This window comes from Phyllobates terribilis, unplaced genomic scaffold (genome assembly GCF_046119375.1).
Source record: "Phyllobates terribilis strain yellow unplaced genomic scaffold, ASM4611937v1 Scaffold_1__5_contigs__length_1240528914, whole genome shotgun sequence".
NCBI lineage: Eukaryota > Metazoa > Chordata > Amphibia > Anura > Dendrobatidae > Phyllobates > Phyllobates terribilis.
In genome coordinates this window covers 62,298,988-62,317,014 of record NW_027362761.1, presented here as the reverse complement: position 1 = coordinate 62,317,014, position 18,027 = coordinate 62,298,988, and the positions used below count along the sequence as shown (strand labels likewise).

The 18,027-nt window shown below is 40.0% G+C and overlaps 1 protein-coding gene across 3 annotated transcripts in view; it reads left to right on the top strand.

Annotated features, from left to right (window-relative positions):
* Positions 1-18,027, top strand: part of PAX5 (paired box 5) — a 383,086-nt gene that overhangs the window by 51,373 nt on the left and 313,686 nt on the right. For all 3 annotated transcript variants that reach the window (XM_073662499.1, XM_073662491.1, XM_073662510.1), the window contains exons 4-5: positions 5,087-5,151; positions 15,961-16,089. In XM_073662499.1, the coding sequence (XP_073518600.1) occupies positions 5,087-5,151; positions 15,961-16,089 (194 nt within the window). The remainder of the gene's footprint in view (positions 1-5,086; positions 5,152-15,960; positions 16,090-18,027) is intronic.

The following is an 18,027-nucleotide window of genomic DNA, read 5'->3' as shown; positions in this document are numbered from 1 at the left end:
TAGAGTGGGGGACCTAGGCAATTGCCCATTTTTCCTCCCCACACTAATGACGGCCCTGACTGTAACTAGGGCTTATTTTTGGAGTAGGGTTTATACTTTAATCATACTCCAAAAATCCTGTAAAATCATGCTAGGGCACATTTTCGGGGTAAATCTTATTTTCGGGGAAACATGGTATATACAATGGATAACATAGGCAGAATATTTGGAGCTGGCTCAATAACAAAGGCAACTGGGGTAAAATCAAAGGATAAATTACTTAGATACGGAAGTTGAATACTTTCATTCTATCAGTATGTCTGATGTACTTAGCCATCCACACACTGTGCCATGTCGGGGATTTTTTTGTATAAAATTACTAAAGACTAATGAAGAACAGTTATAATTAAATACAATTACAACAGCACAAACCAGTAAATAACATGGACTTATTTGGTATCACTGTAATCATAGCATCCTGTACAATACTCTGAACAAATTATTTATGGTGATCAGTAAATGGTATAAAAAATAGTGTTATTGTTTTTTTCTCCATTAAACCCATAAAAAGTAAATACCAATTGTAAGGCAGAGCTAGTCATCATACTGGGGGTAACTCGCTTCGCTGCGTCAATCAATGCACACGTGCAATGTCTTTACGTTTTCACCACAATGCAGTTTATTATTTCGGCATAAACCGCTAGTCACACAGTCCATCTTAGTATACTCCCGGCATGTTTACACCTATCACCTCCGGGAGCTTCTCAAGTGGCAGACCGGCATATTACACACATCATATTACAACACACACAGGCCCACTTGCTCCAGGTTACAGCTTACGGCAAGGTAATAAAGTAGCAATGTTCATATCACAATGTCCATATAGCACAGGGTATTACCTTTGCCGGGTTTAGCTGTCTCAGTCCATTACGCTTGCCACCACTGTGGCTTTGTGGCTTCCCAGGTAGGGGTCTCTAGCCGTCGTCCCCTCAAAGGCCACTGACATCCACACAGGATCCAGGCTGCGCCTTTCAGGGTTCCTCAACAAGCTGGCTCTCCCTCAAAGGCTACTGGCATCCACACAGGATCCAGGCTCTGCCTTTCAGGACTCTTACTCAAGCCGGCTCTCCCTCAAAGGCCACTGACATCCACACAGGATCCAGGCTCGACCCTTCAGGTACCAGGCTTCACTCCAAAGCCGCTGCCTTCCAAGGCCACTAGCATCCGCACAGGATCCAGTCTTTGCCTTCAGGCTGCCAGGCTTCACTCGGCCTCACTAGGCCTCTCACAAACGGTGACACACACACACACACACACACACACACACACACACACACACGGAGCACAGACCTCACGCCTCACACCGAACACACCTGCCTCAAATTAAGCAGGGTTTATATATGCTGTGCACAGACAGCCACATACTGACAGGACCTTGCTGATGTCACAGTCATGTGATCAGTCAGCTGTGTGTATAGGTCCTGTGTGCTGTCCCAGTCATGTGTACAGAGCTTTACTGTGCATACAGGACCTGTGTGATGTCACAGTCATGTGACCAGTCAGTTAAAGGGGAAGGTACATGGTCCGGTAAACACATCCTGGACCATTTACAGTAATGCTAGCAAGCTGCTGCATTACACAATGTAGCGCTTACATACATATTTGACAAAATGTAACTTTAAAAACTTCAGCTCTTCAAGCAAAAACAATAGATTTCATATAGTGAAGCTTATGTAAAAATGTAAAAAAGTTATGGCTGTTAAAAGTATGAATAACACATTAAAGCTGCACTCTGTAATGCTTTAGCGTGCAAACATGAAATTAGAATTGCATTACTGCTCTAGAAAATAGCTTAAAATGAAGATACTTAGCGCATATATTTATGCGCCAATTTATGTGCTAAGTATCTTTGTTTTTTCCTATTTTCTAGAGCAGTAATGCAATTCTAGTTTAATATATTTCAAGTTTGCATGCTAAAGCATTACAGAGTGCAGCTTTAATGTGTTAGTTATATATGGTGGGGACTACTCTTCGCTTGCACCTGTTCACAACTGTTCTGTTTGGAAGTGACGACCAGTCTTAGATAGTTAAAATTATGAATGCAAAAAAAATGGGCTGACTATCTGAACAAGTGCATCACAAAAATGTTATTGTGATTTTGCATGTGTTATTTGTATGTGCAAATTTCATATATGCTTGTGTGCATGTAATGTGTAATGTATTAGCATGAGCATATTTTGCAAGTGCCTAATGGGAATATGCATGTAAATGTGCATGTGTACAGGTAAGGCATAAGTACTGCATCCTTCACTGCCAGTTTCTGCTCCTGATCTGTGTCAAACACAATTCCATTGTCATCTATATATGTTGGCCTTTTTCCGACATTGACATCTTATTATGTTAATATAATTATGGTAATCTAAATTTATAGAGCCAATATACAGCGCAGAAAATATCCCATTTCAAGAGCCAATATACAGCGCAGAAGATATCCCACTTATAGAGTCAATATACAGTGCAGAAGATAACCCATTTATAGAGCCAATATACAGCGCAGAAGATAACCCATTTATAGAGCCAATATACAGTGCAGAAGATAACCCATTTATTGAGCCAATATAAAGCGCAGAAGATTACCCATTTATAGAGCCAATATACAGTGCAGAAGATAACCCATTTATAGAGCCAATATACAGCGCAGAAGATAACCCATTTATAGAACCAGCATACAGCGCAGAAGATAACCCATGAATACAGCGCACAAGATATCCCATTTATAGAGCAAATATACAGCACAGAACATATCCCATTTATAGAGCTAACATACAGCGCAGAAGATAACACAATTGTTAGACCAATATACAACGCAGAAGATATCCCATTTATAGAGCCAATATACAGCGCAGAAGATATCCCATTTATAGAGCCAATATACAGCGCTGAGGATATCTGTCATGGGTGTGTCAGATGTGACAGTGGCCCTGCAATCGGTTGCAGAAGATCTCTTCGTTTGGCATTACAGACACCTTCTTAGCTGTTTCACTCTAGGACCCAGCGGCTACCTCCTTCCTGCCAATTGACACCCTGGCCTGAGTGTTTAAATAGTTTCACTTTGCATTCAAAAAGTTTCCTTGTGAATGCTTGGAGCTCTCAGACTGCTATCTTCCTCTGTGGTGCTAGGAGGACGCTTGGAGTTATCTCTCTGAAGTTGGCTAAAGCTAAGCTACTTTCCCCCGTGTTTTTCTCCATTGTTGTCTTTAGTTGTTAGTGGGGATCGACTAGTGCTCATACCCCCTTCCCTATCCAGGGCCAAGTGCTAGGGAAATACAGGGTTTAGGTTCGCGTGCGGCTATTGGTGAGGAACCAATATAGTGGAGACAGGGTGATATCAGATCAGCCTAGGAGGTCTCTACTCCCCCCTTTCCCTAGAGTCTAGGCTCCCTTTCGATCTTCCCTTTGTGTTGCACTTAGTCTTTCACACACCTTGCGTGACAATAACACAGTTGTTAGAACCAATATACAGCACAGAAGATATCCCATTTATACAGCTAATATACAGTGCAGAAGATATCCCATTTATACAGCCAATATACAGCGCAGAAGATATCCCATTTATACAGCCAATATACTGCGCAGAAGAGAACACAATTGTTAAACCAATTTACAGCGCAGAAGATATCCCATTTATAGAGGCACACTACAGTGCAGAAGATATGCCAATTACATAGGCAATATACAGGGCAGAAGATAACACAATTGTTAGACCAATATACAGCACAGAAGATATCCTATTTATAGAGCCAATATACAGCGCAGAAGATGGCACAATTGTTAAAGCCAATATATAGCGCAGAAGATAACCCATTTATAGAGGCAATATACAGTGCAGAAGATAACACAATTGTTAGAGCCAAAATATAGCGCAGAAGATATGCCATTTATAGAGGCAATATACAGTGCAGAAGATAACAGAATTGTTAGAGCCTTTTGAATGAATGGATTTAAAAATGTGTTTTTATATTCTTGTAAGAAAGGAAAACTTTCATGCACATAATGTTGTGATCTGAAGTCATTGCCCCCCTAGTGCTCGATGGTAGCAGCCCTAAACATTGTTTTGCCTATCACACATGTTCCAGTATTGGTCAGGATTATGTGTTGCTTTGAGGGTATATTAAGATATTTAAGAAGTTCAGATACTTTTTTAAATATAACTTTACTGTTTTGCACTAATTTCAGTTCAGCCAGCCTTTTAAATAGTTTCCAATATTCAATGCAGTGTTTGATAAGTAACTATAAAGCATTATGAATTAAAAAAAAGTGAATATTTGATATATTTATTTTTAAAAGAAATTTTTGGTTCGGTGGTTAGCTCTGGGGTGTTGTGTTGAAATTGGACTAAGGGCTTGTGCACATGACCATTTTTTCAGTCCGAGTGCAATCTGACAAAACATCGGATCAAACTCAGATCAAATGTTATTCTATGGGGCCATGCACATGTCCAATTTTTTTCTCAAACCAAGCTGCGTTGAGGAAAAAAAAAATCACAGAATGCTCGTTTTGCATATGATATTCAGATCGCACTCGGCCATGCAAGTCAATGAGTCCATGGAAAACATCTGACTGCATATGGATGACATCTGAGTGCGGTCCAATTTCAACGAATTGATAGAGTGAAGAAGATGGGGACATTTTTTCTCCATCTTCTCCTCATCCAAGATAATAAAATCACACTATGAACAAACTCTGATCAACATGTGATTAGCATATCCGACCTGATTCTCTCGGAGGAGAGACTATACGCTGGTGTGACCCTAGCCTAAGATAGACATTTTTCTATAGTTTGTATATTTTCCTCTATATTTGTGTTAGTTTGCTCCAGTTTCCATCTATATGTCAACCATATCAGCAGGAAAATTGGCCCTACAAAGTATGCATGTCAGAGAAAAGGAAATTAGATTATGAGTCACATTGGGACGATATCACTTGTTACAATCTCTGCACAAGGCTATTGTATATGTTGGCACTATATAAGCGACCAGAAAAAAATATTGTTAATATGTTTGGCATTGTAGCAAAAGTTTAATTGATATCTTTCATCTGAATACAGGATCATCCGAACAAAAGTTCAGCAGCCCACAAACCAGCAAGTACCACCTTCAAGCCACAGCATAGGTAAGGAACTGTTAGTAACACTATAAGGAGAAGATCTGTGAGAAGGTTTCATTATTGGCTTGGATAGATCATTTTACATAAAACACGGCTGCACACCCATTCTCCAGAAATCAAACTCCTTTGTCATCCTCCAGGGGCTGAACATGGTAAATTAATTTTATAAATACTGTTAAAGGGTTTTGTGTTTTACTGATTATTATGATAAATAGATTTTACCCTGGGACAGAAAATTGAAATCTACACCAAAAACGCTAACGGGGGACCATGGTATGTTGGATAATTAAAGTAATAAATCAAAAAATAGATACTTATTCATAACATTTTATGCATCATTAGCCAGTAACTAGTTTAAATATGTTCCTCTCCATCATTTATTCATCCTGCTTCTTTATGCAGTTGCACTCTTAAGTAGAGAGGTGGGAAAAGTTTTGTAACATTTTTAAAATGAAACTGTCATTAGCAGTGTTAATGTGGGATTTTAATTGATGTGCTAACTTCAGGATGAACAATATTTAATACCCAACTGATGAACTGCCATGTTAAAAGTGATCTGAAAATAATGCAGCAAAGCAGAAAACATTACAATGGTAAATCTATACATGGAAATGAAAGCATCTTATGTAAATGTAAAAAACCTGCTTATAGAGTAACCGTCATTTTAATTTCCTAAATCAGTAAACATGAAAATAAGCCATTTTGTAATAAATCTGCTACTTTCTCCTCTAGGATTGATTTTTAAACTCTCAATTCAGAGTTAAAATCTGTATTCAGTGAAGACAGATTTTCACATTACTGAGATAGGAAGGAGGAGCTCAAGTCAGACAGAGACATTCTGCTGCAAGTTCTTCTCAAACTACAGATACAGTACAGGAGAACTTGCAGCAGGATGTCCGTGTCTGCCTCTAGCTCCTCCCTCCCTCTCTATAGACTCTTATAAGCACTAACTGTTAACTTCTATCTCAGTAGTGCAAAAACCTGTCTTCACTGAATACAGATTGTACCAATTTTTAAACTTGTTTTGAGATTGCAGTATCATTCCAGGAAGATAAATAAGCATATTTCTCTGATTAAAATATATTACAAAGTTGTTTATTTTCATACAGTGGGTACAGAAAGTATTCAGACCCCTTTACATGTTTCACTCTTTGTTTCATTTGGTAAATTCTAAAAAGTTAATTTTTTTTTCTCATTAATGTACACTCTGCACCCCATCTTGACTGAAAAAAAACAGAAATGTAGAAATTTTTGCAAATGTATTAAAAAAGAAAAACTGAAATGTCACATGGTCATAATTGTTCAGACCCTTTGCTCAGACATTCATATTTAAGTCACATGCTGTCCATTTCCTTGTGATCCTCCTTGAGATGGTTCTACTCCTTCAGTGGAGTCCAGCTGTGTTTAATTAAACTGATAGGACTTGATTTGGAAAGGCACACACCTGTCTATATAAGACCTCACAGCTCACAGTGCATGTCAGACCAAATGAGAATCATGAGCTCAAAGGAACTGCCCAAGGAGCTCAGAGACAGAATTGTGGCAAGGCACAGATCTGGCCGTGGTTACAAAATAATTTCTGCATTACTCAAGGTTCCTAAGAGCACAGTGGCCTCCATAATCCTTAAATGGAAGAAGTTTGGAGCCACCAGAAGTCTTCCTAGACCTGGCTGTCCAGCCAAACTGAGCAATCATGGGAGAAGAGCCTTGGTGAGAGGGGTAAAGAAGAACCCCAAGATCACTGTGGCTGAGCTCCAGAGATGCAGTAGGGAGATGGGAGAAAGTTCCACAAAGTCAACTATCACTGCAGCCCTCCACCAGTCGGGCCTTTATGGCAGAATGGCCCCACGGAAGCCTCTCCTCAGTGCAAGACATAAGAAAGCCCGCATAGAGTTTGCTCAAAAACACATGAAGGATTCCCAGACTATGAGAGTCTATAAGAACTTTTTGGTGGTAATTCTAAGCGGTATGTGTGGAGAAAACCAGGCACTGCTCATCACCTGTCAAGTACAATCCCCACAGTGAAACAGGGTGGTGGCAGCATCATGCTATGGGGGTGTTTTTCAGCTGCAGGGACAGGACGACTGGTTGCAATTGAAGGAAACATGAATGTGGCCAAGTACAGAGATATCCTGGTTGAAAACCTCTTCCAGAGTGCTCTAAACCTCAGACTTGGCCAAAGGTTCACCTTCCAACAAGACAATGACCCTAAGCACACAGCTAAAATAACAAAGGAGTGGCTTCAGAACAACTCTGTGGCCATTCTTGACTGGCCCAGCCAGAGCCCTGACCTAAACCCAATAGAGCATCTCTGGAGAGACCTGAAAATGGCTGTCCACCAACGTTCACCATCCAACCTGACGGAACTGGAGAGGATCTGCAAGGAAGAATGGCAGAGGAACCCAAAATCCAGGTGTGAAAAACTTGTTGCATCATTCCCAAGAAGACTCATGGCTGTACTAGCTCAAAAGGGTGCTTCTACTCAATACTGAGCAAAGGGTCTGAATACTTATGACCATGTGATATTTCAGTTTTTCTTTTTTAATAAATTTGCAAAAATTTCTACATTTCTGTTTTTTTTTCCAGTCAAGATGGAGTACAGAGTGTACATTAATGAGAAAAAAAATTAAGTTTTTAGAATTTACCAAATGGTTGCAATGAAACAAAGAGTGAAAAATTTAAAGGGGTCTGAATACTTTCCGTACCCACTGTATGGACTGTTGATTTATGAATTAAAAATTAAAACAGCGGTTACTGTTTAATACTACTAACATTAGAATGATTGTGAACATTAGTATTTTTTCCTGATAAAAAATATACAGCGAAAGATATTGTGATACTGGATTTTCCAGAAAAATCCATGTAAATACCTAAAGAAAAAATAGACAAAAATTATTCTAAGAGTGATACCTTACTGTCTAACCAGAATAATTATATTTGTAAGCTTTTTGAGAAAAGAGACTCCGTTATCATGCAGGTTTACCAATAAGTAAGACAAGAGCACAACTGGCCTGCTCCAAAAGCTTGAAATATATTTTTTCTGGTCAGCCAATAAAGGTAATAAAGGCGAAAGAAAAAAAAAAAGAACATGAACACATCCTTAAACTTAAGCTTAAAACAGTTTGTGCAAAAAAGAGAAAAAAACGGCACCATTCATAACTCATACGACTTGAAAGGATAATGGCTGACACCTCGCGATTATACGGCAACTCCGGGTGCTTCACCAATTGCAAGATTTTCGTAAGAATTCGAATAGAAGAAAGGCAGCACTCTCTCTCCCATAAAAAGATATTTTATTGCAAAATCATTAAAAAATGTATGCAATGCTGCTTCAACGGGTCCAAACACCAAGGTCTTTGGACCTGTTGAAGCACCATTGTTTGCGAAATGGCCGTCGTCCGTATCTTCCACAAGAATTCGCCGTGTTCCATTTTTTTAAATGATTTTACAATAAAATACATTTTTATGGGACAGATAGTGCCAACTTTCCCCTCTTCAAATTCTTCTAAAAACAGTTTGTGTCTCAGAAATCTAAATGACAGCTATAGGAGTGAATGGCCATACACATGCTGATTAGAGTTTCATTCTTTCATTTTTGTGTGCTTTGTTAACATTACCTCTGAAATCCAGATGTCTGACTTGGATGCTATGTTCAGACATGCTTTAATGATTTGCCAGTAGATAAATAAAACCAAATGGTCAAAGTAATAAGGTGGGAGCACATAAATTGCTCATACTGTAATTTACTGTGTTAAAATGTTGTTGTGTTGTACTGTGTTGTTGTGTTGTACTGTTAATGGGTGAAAGTCCATAGGTCTGTCTAGAATGAAAGACTGGGGGCATAATATTTTGCAGCTACTTTTATTAGTAAAATGTATGAATTTGGGTAACAAAGTGTCATAACATACATTGCTAACTAGTTCTTCAGGAGAAAGAGGGATTACTCTCTAGTGCCACCTATTGGAGGTGGCTACCCTCTAAGTCATGCGCTACAAAGAGACAACTAATACAGAGAGAAGTACATGCCCATGATGATAGCATCTCATACAGGGAGAAGTACACCCCCCAGTGCTAGCAACGCATACAGGGAGTACACGCCCCCAGTGATAGCAACTCACACAGGCAGAAAAAGTACACACCCCACGTGATAACAACTCATCAAGGGAGAAGAAGCACACGCCCCCAGGGATAGAGACCCATGCAGGTAGAAGTACACACCCCAGTGATAGCGCCTCATACAAGGAGAATAAATACATGCCCCCAGTGATAGCGACTCATACAGGGTGAAGAAGTACATGCCCCCCAGTTATAGCAACTCATACAAGGAGAAGAAGTACACCCCCCAGTGATAGCAACTCATACAAGGAGAAGAAGTACAGGCCCCCAGTGATAGCGACTCATACAGGGAGAAGTACACACCCCCAGGGATAGCGACTCATACAGGTAGAAGTACACCCCCCAGTGATAGCGCCTCATACAAGGAGAATAAGTACATGCCCCCAATGATAGCGACTCATACAGGGAGAAGTACACGCCCCCAGTGATATCGATTCATACAGGGTGTAGAAGTACACCTCCCCAGTGATAATGACTCATACAGGGAAAAGAAATTCATACCCCCAGTGATAGTGACTCATACAGAGTGAAGAATTACTTGCCTCCAGTGATAGCAACTCATACAGAGAGAAGAAGTACACACCACCAGTGATAGCAACTCATACAGGGTGAAGACGTACACTCCCAGAGTAATAGCAACTCATACAGGGAGAAGTACATAGTGAGAAGTATCTGATGGCACGCACTTGGACTTAAAGGGGTTGTCCACTACTTAATATGATCCCCCAATGTATTCCCCCAGGGCCCATAAGTGTTTCTCTAAATACCTTGTGGTACCTTTTCTGCTTTGAGCGGCGCTATCACTGGCCGCTCACAGGCATCACCTGACCCCCGGCTGCAGCCGGCTCTGACATCCACTGACGTCACGACAAGTCCAGGCTGCAGCCAAGGGTCCCTCTTCCGCGTTCCACCGGTGGCTGCTGGGTTGTGGGTGGGGTTACAACCGGCATCCACCGCACGCTCTCCCTCTCCTCATTCACTGGGAAAATGTGCAGTGGATGCTGGGTGTGACGCACGGGGTAACCCCACCCACAACCCAGCGTCCACCGCGGGGAGCGCATCACTGATGTCACGCTTCCCTTGATGTGACATCAGTGACGGGTCACTTGATGCCTCTGAGCGGCCAAGGATAGCGCCACTCAGAGGCAGGAAAGGTACTGCAAGGTATTTACAAAAACACTTCTGGGCCCTGGGGGGATACATTGGGGGGTTCATATAAAATGGTGGACAACTTCTTTAACTAAAGTTAACTCATTAGGTGCCAAATACTTTAATTGATAATATCTCTGAAAAAGAGATGCAAAATAAAAAAAGCTAAAGAAAAATGTTTTATTCCACTCTGTAGCCATTACATTGTGTGTCCATTTTAACATGTAAAATTTGGTGAAAGGTCCTCTTACAACATTGCAACATTACTTAGTATATTTAGCCAAACCCCTTTTCTCCAATAGCAAACAACACCCATCCACACACTGCTGTTTCAGGCTTCATACCACCTTTTAAGCACAGTGCAGGGTGCTGAATGGCTGGGTGGAAGCCCTTTGAAAGAGATCTGGTGGAAAACTGTTACTCCTTTCTGAGACTTCCAGTGTCTTTTCCTTTTGAAGAAGTATCTGGTTCAGTTAATTATCCCTGGTGACGTTCCAATGCTCACCAAAGGGTCAAACATTGATTTACAGAGAAGCTCCTTACAATAGGTGGCAGCAGGGATTCTGCCCTCAACCTCCAGGAGGGGAGCTAACTGCACACCCTTTTCCTGGGGGAAACAGTACCTCCCAGTCCAACATAAAGTGCTTAAATTATGTAATGTATTCCCTAATTGTGATATGCAGTTAAAGGAGGTTATTCCTTTTCCAGAAATGAATGATCTTGGCTGCAGGTTATTATACAGAAATAAATCACTCTGCACCAACCTTCCTCGGTCCACTAGCGATGCTCAGGGTGTCGGCCATTGGGTGCGGCACTGATGTCACGTTGACAGAGCAACAACCATTCAATGAGCTCAGCCGCTTTGCCAGTTTAGAGATTACAGCCCATCCAGAGCCACTGAGTGCACTGATTGGTTCTTTCACTGTTGATGAGACATCGCCATCAGAGCCAATGCCAGACACCGGGAGAATCAGTGGAGACTCACCGGTAGACCCAATGATTTCTTTATACAACCCCTGGCAAAAATTATGGAATCACCGGGCTCGGAGGATGTTCATTCAGTTGTTTAATGGTGTTGAAAAAAAGCAGATCACAGACATGGCACAAAACTAAAGTCATTTCGAATGGCTGTGAAAACATTCCTTGAAAGAAGACACATAAGGTCAATGTCATGGCCTGGAAATAGTCCGGATCTCAATCCAATTGAAAATCTTTGGTGGAAGTTGAAGAAAATGGTCCATGACAAGGCTCCAACCTGCAAAGCTGATCTGGCAACAGCAATCAGAGAAAGTTGGAGCCAGATTGATGAAGAGTACTGTTTGTCACTCATTAAGTACATGCCTCAGAGACTGCAAGCTGTTATTAAAGCCAGAGGTGGTGCAACAAAATACTAGTGATGTATTGGAGTGCTCTTTTGTGTGTTTGTTTTTCATGATTCCATAATTTTTTCCTCAGAATTGAGTGATTCTATAATTTTTTCCCTCTGCTTGGTCTGAAAAAAAAAATACCCTTACTGAGTACCACATTTTTAATCTTGATTTCTTTTAGTGTTTCTTAAAGCCCTAAAGTTGTCGTTTGAAATTACTTTAGTTTTGTGCCATGTCTGTGATCTGCTTTTTTTCAACAACATTAAACAACTGAATGAACACCCTTCGAGCCCGGTGATTTCATAATTTTTGCCAGGGGTTGTAATAATCTGAAGCCGGGGACATTAATTTACTGAACGGGAACTACCCCTTTAAAAATGAACTTATGGAAAATAAACATGGCTGACCAGTGGAATGTCGGCACATATGTTGCTACTGTTATGTTTAGTATCGCTGCTCATATTCCAGGCATTAACAGCAGATATAAGACCCAGAATTTCCTGTATGAAGATGCGAGCAGTAGTTATTGATATGTAAGCTGTTGCTTTAAACAAATCTGTTTTAAAACAGTTTACCGAGGCAATAGAATAGCTGCAAGATTAGGCAGCTTGGTCCAGATATTCTCTTTACTTTACACCTCTTTATAGATGCAAATTGATGATCACACATCAGTACAATGCAGTCTTGTCTCGGTAATCCTTCTTAAAAGGGTTTCCCCAAAAGGATGGAGGATTTATACCTTCATCCTATTTAACATTCTGTGTTGTGCCAAAGACTTATTTGCTGCTCCCTTTGGAGACGTACCAGGGTCAGCAATGAGGAGTTTTATACAAAAGGTTCACTGAAGCAATACTTTAGTTAGTTATCCATCCAACTCAAAAGATCTGCACACAAGAAGAAAATAACATTTGTTGCTACTTTCTAAATTCCACCTGCTAGCTTTCCATATAGTGTATACTGATTGAAGATCTCTGCTATTTCAGACACAAACCTGTAATATATCCATTTGTGGAGCCTTTCAGGCACCGGCTGATTATAGCGCACTGAACTTTCTAGGTGCATGGTGTAAAATGATTTATTTACAGAATGTATATCTTCTAATCTTGTATACCAGTCTCTAAAATAATGTGATAACAAACTGAATAATTTATGGTATAGTGATCCTCACTTATCAGAAAATGGTTGGCATATAGAAAGGAAATACTCTGGAGCAGAGGTCTGAGGACCTCTCGCTGTTCTTGTGCTGCTCCCAGCATCTCCGTAGAAAAAATGGCACCGGTGGTTACAGTGCAACATAGGACTGGTAAACTGAGACTTATATATGAAAATCAATGTTAAAGGGGAATCCTGCCATTTGTTAACTTTATCTGTATTTAGGGCACAGAAAAAAAAATCAAACTTTCATCCAGATTTTTTTCTCACTTGTCATCTGTTTGCCGTCCATATGCAATCCGTTCTTTACAGCAGCAGCTATTAATCAGACCATTTACAGTTTCCTATATTACAGAATTGCAACATATCCATAAAAATCAGATGCTATATTGTGGCTCCTTTTGGCATCAGATTTTTTTTTCCGCGCCCATAGACGTGAATGGGTGAGTCTCATCCGATTTCAGGAACAAACTACAGCATGTTGTGAGTTTTTCCACATGCAGCTTCGATCACTTTAACAAAATGGCTCATCTGCACTGCTCCATTGAATAACATTGGTCTGAGTGCTGTCCGTTTTTTTACCAACAGCACTTGGGTCGAACATACAGTTGTGTGAATGAGCCCTAAGAGACTTATAGAGCCTGTATTATTTAATCTGTCAGGTTGGAAATGCTGGGCAATCTCTTGACATGGTATTATAATGTAGGAGAATCTGAACACAGATATACAGTTAGGTCCATATATATTTGGACAAAGACAACATTTTTCTAATTTTGGTTCTAGACATTACCACAATGAATTTTAAACAAAACAATTCAGATGCAGTTGAAATTCAGACTTTCAGCTTTCATTTGAGGGTATCCACATTAAAATTGGATGAAGGGTTTAGGAGTTTCAGCTCCTTAACATGTGCCACCCTGTTTTTAAAGGGACCAAAAGTAATTGGACAATTGACTCCAAGGCTATTTCATGGACAGGTGTGGGCAATCCCTTCGTTATGTCATTCTCAATTAAGCAGCTAAAAGGCCTGGAGTTGATTTGAGGTGTGCTGCTTGCATTTGGAAGGTTTTGGTGTGAAGTAAACATGCGGTCAAAGGAGCTCTCCATGCAGGTGAAACAAGCCATCCTTAAGCTGCAAAAACAGAAAACACCCATCCGAGAAATTGCTACAATATTAGGAGTGGCAAAATCTACAGTTTGGTACATCTTGAGAAAGAAAGAATGCACTGGTGAACTCATCAATGCAAAAAGACCTGGGCGCCCACGGAAGACAACAGTGGTGGATGATCGCAGAATCATCTCCATGGTGAAGAGAAACCCCTTCATAACAGCCAACCAAGTGAACAACACTCTCCAGGAGGTAGGCGTATCAATATCCAAATCTACCATAGAGAGAAGACTGCATGAAAGTAAATACAGAGGGTTCACTGCACGGTGCAAGCCACTCATAAGCATCAAGAAGAAAAAGGCTAGACTGGACTTTGTTAAAAAAACGTCTAAAAAAGCCAGCACGGTTCTGGAAGAACATTCTTTGGACAGATGAAACCAAGATCAACCTCTACCAGGATGATGTAAAGAGAAAAGTATGGCGAAGGCGTAGTACACCTCATGATCCAAAGCATACCACATCATCTGTAAAACACGGCGGAGGCAGTGTGATGGCTTGGACATGCATGGCTGCCAGTGGCACTGGGTCACTAGTGTTTATTGATGATGTGACATAGGACAGAAGCAGCCGAATGAATTCAGATGTATTCAGAGCCATACTGTGTGCTCAGATCCAGTCAAATGCAGCCAAACTGATTGGTCGTCGTTTCATACTACAGATGGACAATGACCCAAAACATAAAGCCAAAGCAACCCAAGAGTTTATTAAAGCAAAGAAGTGGAATATTCTTGAATGGCCAAGTCAGTCACCTGATCTCAACCCAATTGAGCATGCATTTCACTTGTTAAAGACTAAACTTCAGACAGAAAGGCCCACAAACAAACAGCAACTGAAAACCACCGCAGTGAAGGCCTGGCAGAGCATCAAAACAAAAAGGAAGAAACACAGCGTCTGGTGATGTCCATGAGTTCAAGACTTCAGGCAGTCATTGCCAACAAAGGGTTTTCAACCAAGTACTAGAAATGAACATTTTATATACAATTATTTAATCTGTCCAATTACTTTTGGTCCCTTTAAAAACAGGGTGGCATATGTTAAGGAGCTGAAACTCCTAAACCCTTCATCCAATTTTAATGTGGATACCCTCAAATGAAAGCTGAAAGTCTGAACTTCAACTGCATCTGAATTGTTTTTTATAAAATTCATTGTGGTAATGTCTAGAACCAAAATTAGAAAAACGTTGTCTCTGTCCAAATATCTGTGGACCTAACTTTATAGTTTTGGGGTGGAGGATTCAGTAAAACTAATTTTCTTCATTGACATTCCTGCTCATTCATGGTTTAGCATGCCCGCGGGCAGTCCTAATCAGTGGCCGACTGCATTCCCTGCATAAATATGCAGAGATCGCTGTCCATCACTGATTTGGACCACCTTCCTGACAGCTAAGCCCAGTATAAGTAGGGATTACAATTACTGAAATGCAGGTTATACTGAAATTTTCCCTCCCTAAATCTAGATATCACCTTCTGCTCTGTAAATCGCTACTGGCCAATCATACCTGCATGTTCAATGTGGCAGGTTCTCTTTTAATAAATGTTTTTTATTATTGTAGAATAAAAATCTATATTCAAATAAATAATATACTTTTTGTATCAATTCTCTGCCTATAATTAGAGCCTTCATTGCTTCCCTCCATTGGATGGGATTCTGATAGCTGCTGTGTATTGAATCATGCCCTTACGTATCACGTGACCAGGGCAGGTCTTCATACCTTGAGTATAACCAATGAAGGTTGACATTCACTGACATCCAGCAGAGATCTTAAAAGACATGAGGAATTCCTCCCATAATGAATTTTATTACACACGTACCCTACGAGGTGGTTAATTTTCCGTAAATGTACATATTTTGTGTTTCTTTCAGCTTCAACTGGTTCAGTGACTCAGGTCTCCTCCGTAAGCACAGACTCAGCAGGTTCTTCTTATTCGATCAGTGGAATTCTGGGAATTACGTCATCCAATGCAGAAAGCAACAAACGCAAGAGAGATGAAGGTAATGGCTTCTATCTTTCCTTCTGCAATTACTGAAATCGAATAATTCCTATGATACAAAGCAGTAATTACATAGACATCATATAGTACACATTTATCGACTTCTTGTCAGTAATCGATCTGAAGAACTTAACAATCAGCATTCTTCATTCCTGAAATGGCTGATAACAGGAAACAATAAACTTCACAGAACTGTATAGCAAAAGTATTTTAGTATGTTCCTATTTCAGAACATTTTGGATGTCATACTTCTTATCATTAAAGATTATAAGTCTTTTAATCTTTGCTGGATCCCCTCAAGGTCTACTGATTTTCCTTCTGGAGATTTATCCTACTCATGAAGTCTTATATGTAATACACCCTTGGAAAAAGTATGCAAATTATCTCTCCACCAAAAGGAATAAATCTGTCTCTCGAGTGCCATCTGTAGGTACATATTTAATACCTACTTGTAGATTGCTTTTGAGGGGCACTAAAGAGGCAGTGTTCCTCCTAGAGAATAGTTTATTTGACCTATTTGCTGGTATTTATATTTGTTTTGCAATAAATACAGTCGACTTCAATATCTATGTACGTTGGAGATTACATCACGTACAGTGCATGAATGGGCTTCATTAATCACAAATTTGTGAATTCTGCCTAAAAGGGATTTCCAGATTAGTCAACAGCATGGGCTGATGGGACCTTCCCTGATCCTGAGAAAGGGCTGATTTTGGTGCTTTCATTCTTAGAGATGAGTCACAGAAACTGATGACTGAACTATAGCTTCAGAACCAGCCTATTCTTGGGATGTGTGTTTTATGATATCTCTAGTGACATGTAATAAAATGCTAATTTGGGAAGTCACATTTAAAAAGCATCCCTGTATTAGGGCATATGCGATGATCAGTTTAATCTACTTTATCTGTGTGTCCCCCACCAAAATCAGATGTTAACATTTATCAGCCCTAAGAGCTTAGCATGCATCTTTCCTGAATTAAATTAATAATTAATATCACATAAAGCACTATAGATTTCTTGTATTTAAGAGATTTAGATACTTGGAAATCATGGTAGCAAAACAGTTAGCACTGTTTCCAACTGATCAAAGACAACTTCTGCTTGGAGTTTGGATGATTTCCCTGTATTTGTGTGGGCTCTCATCCAAACTTCAAAACTATACAGATAAGTTATTGGCTTCCTATGAAACTGACACTACTATGTGTGAGACAGGAATTTGGATTGTGAGTCCAACTGGAGACATGGGGATGACAATATAAGTATAGAGTCGCAGAAAATGGTGCATCTATATAAACCTTGCTTGCAGAATGTGAAAAACACTTTAAAAAGCTGATTGTGAAGTTCAAAGAAGACAGCAAGAACATATGACTTTACCTGAACATGAAGAAGACCAAAATCTTGACTACCACCAATGAGGTAGTCCATATTAAAATCAACCATGAAGAAACAGTAATGGTCGCCAACTTTATTTTCTTAAGTCTCTCATTAATCACATTTGTGGTACGACAGCAGAGATCAAGTGTCAAATAATAGTGGGGTGTGCTTCCATGGTCAGCATGGACCAAATATGGACGTGAAAGGATGTCTCAATCACCTTCAAACAAAAACTGATCACTACAATTGTCTTTCTAATTGCATCATATGGCTGTGAGATGTGGACTATCATGAAAACAGACAGAAAAAAATTGATGCCTTTGAGTTGTGGTACTGGAGAAGACTTCTTCAAATACAATGGACAGCTAGGATCACCAGCAAAGATATTCTTAATAATATAAATCAAGAGTTGTCCTTAGAAGGCAAGATCGCTAGACAGAAACTGACCTGTTTTGGACTTGTGATGAGGGCAAATTCATTAGAAAAGAAGATGCTACTCGGAATGGTCAGTGGTAAGATGACCAAGAATGAACATCAAGCAGTTGTAAGAAGCTATAAAAACAGG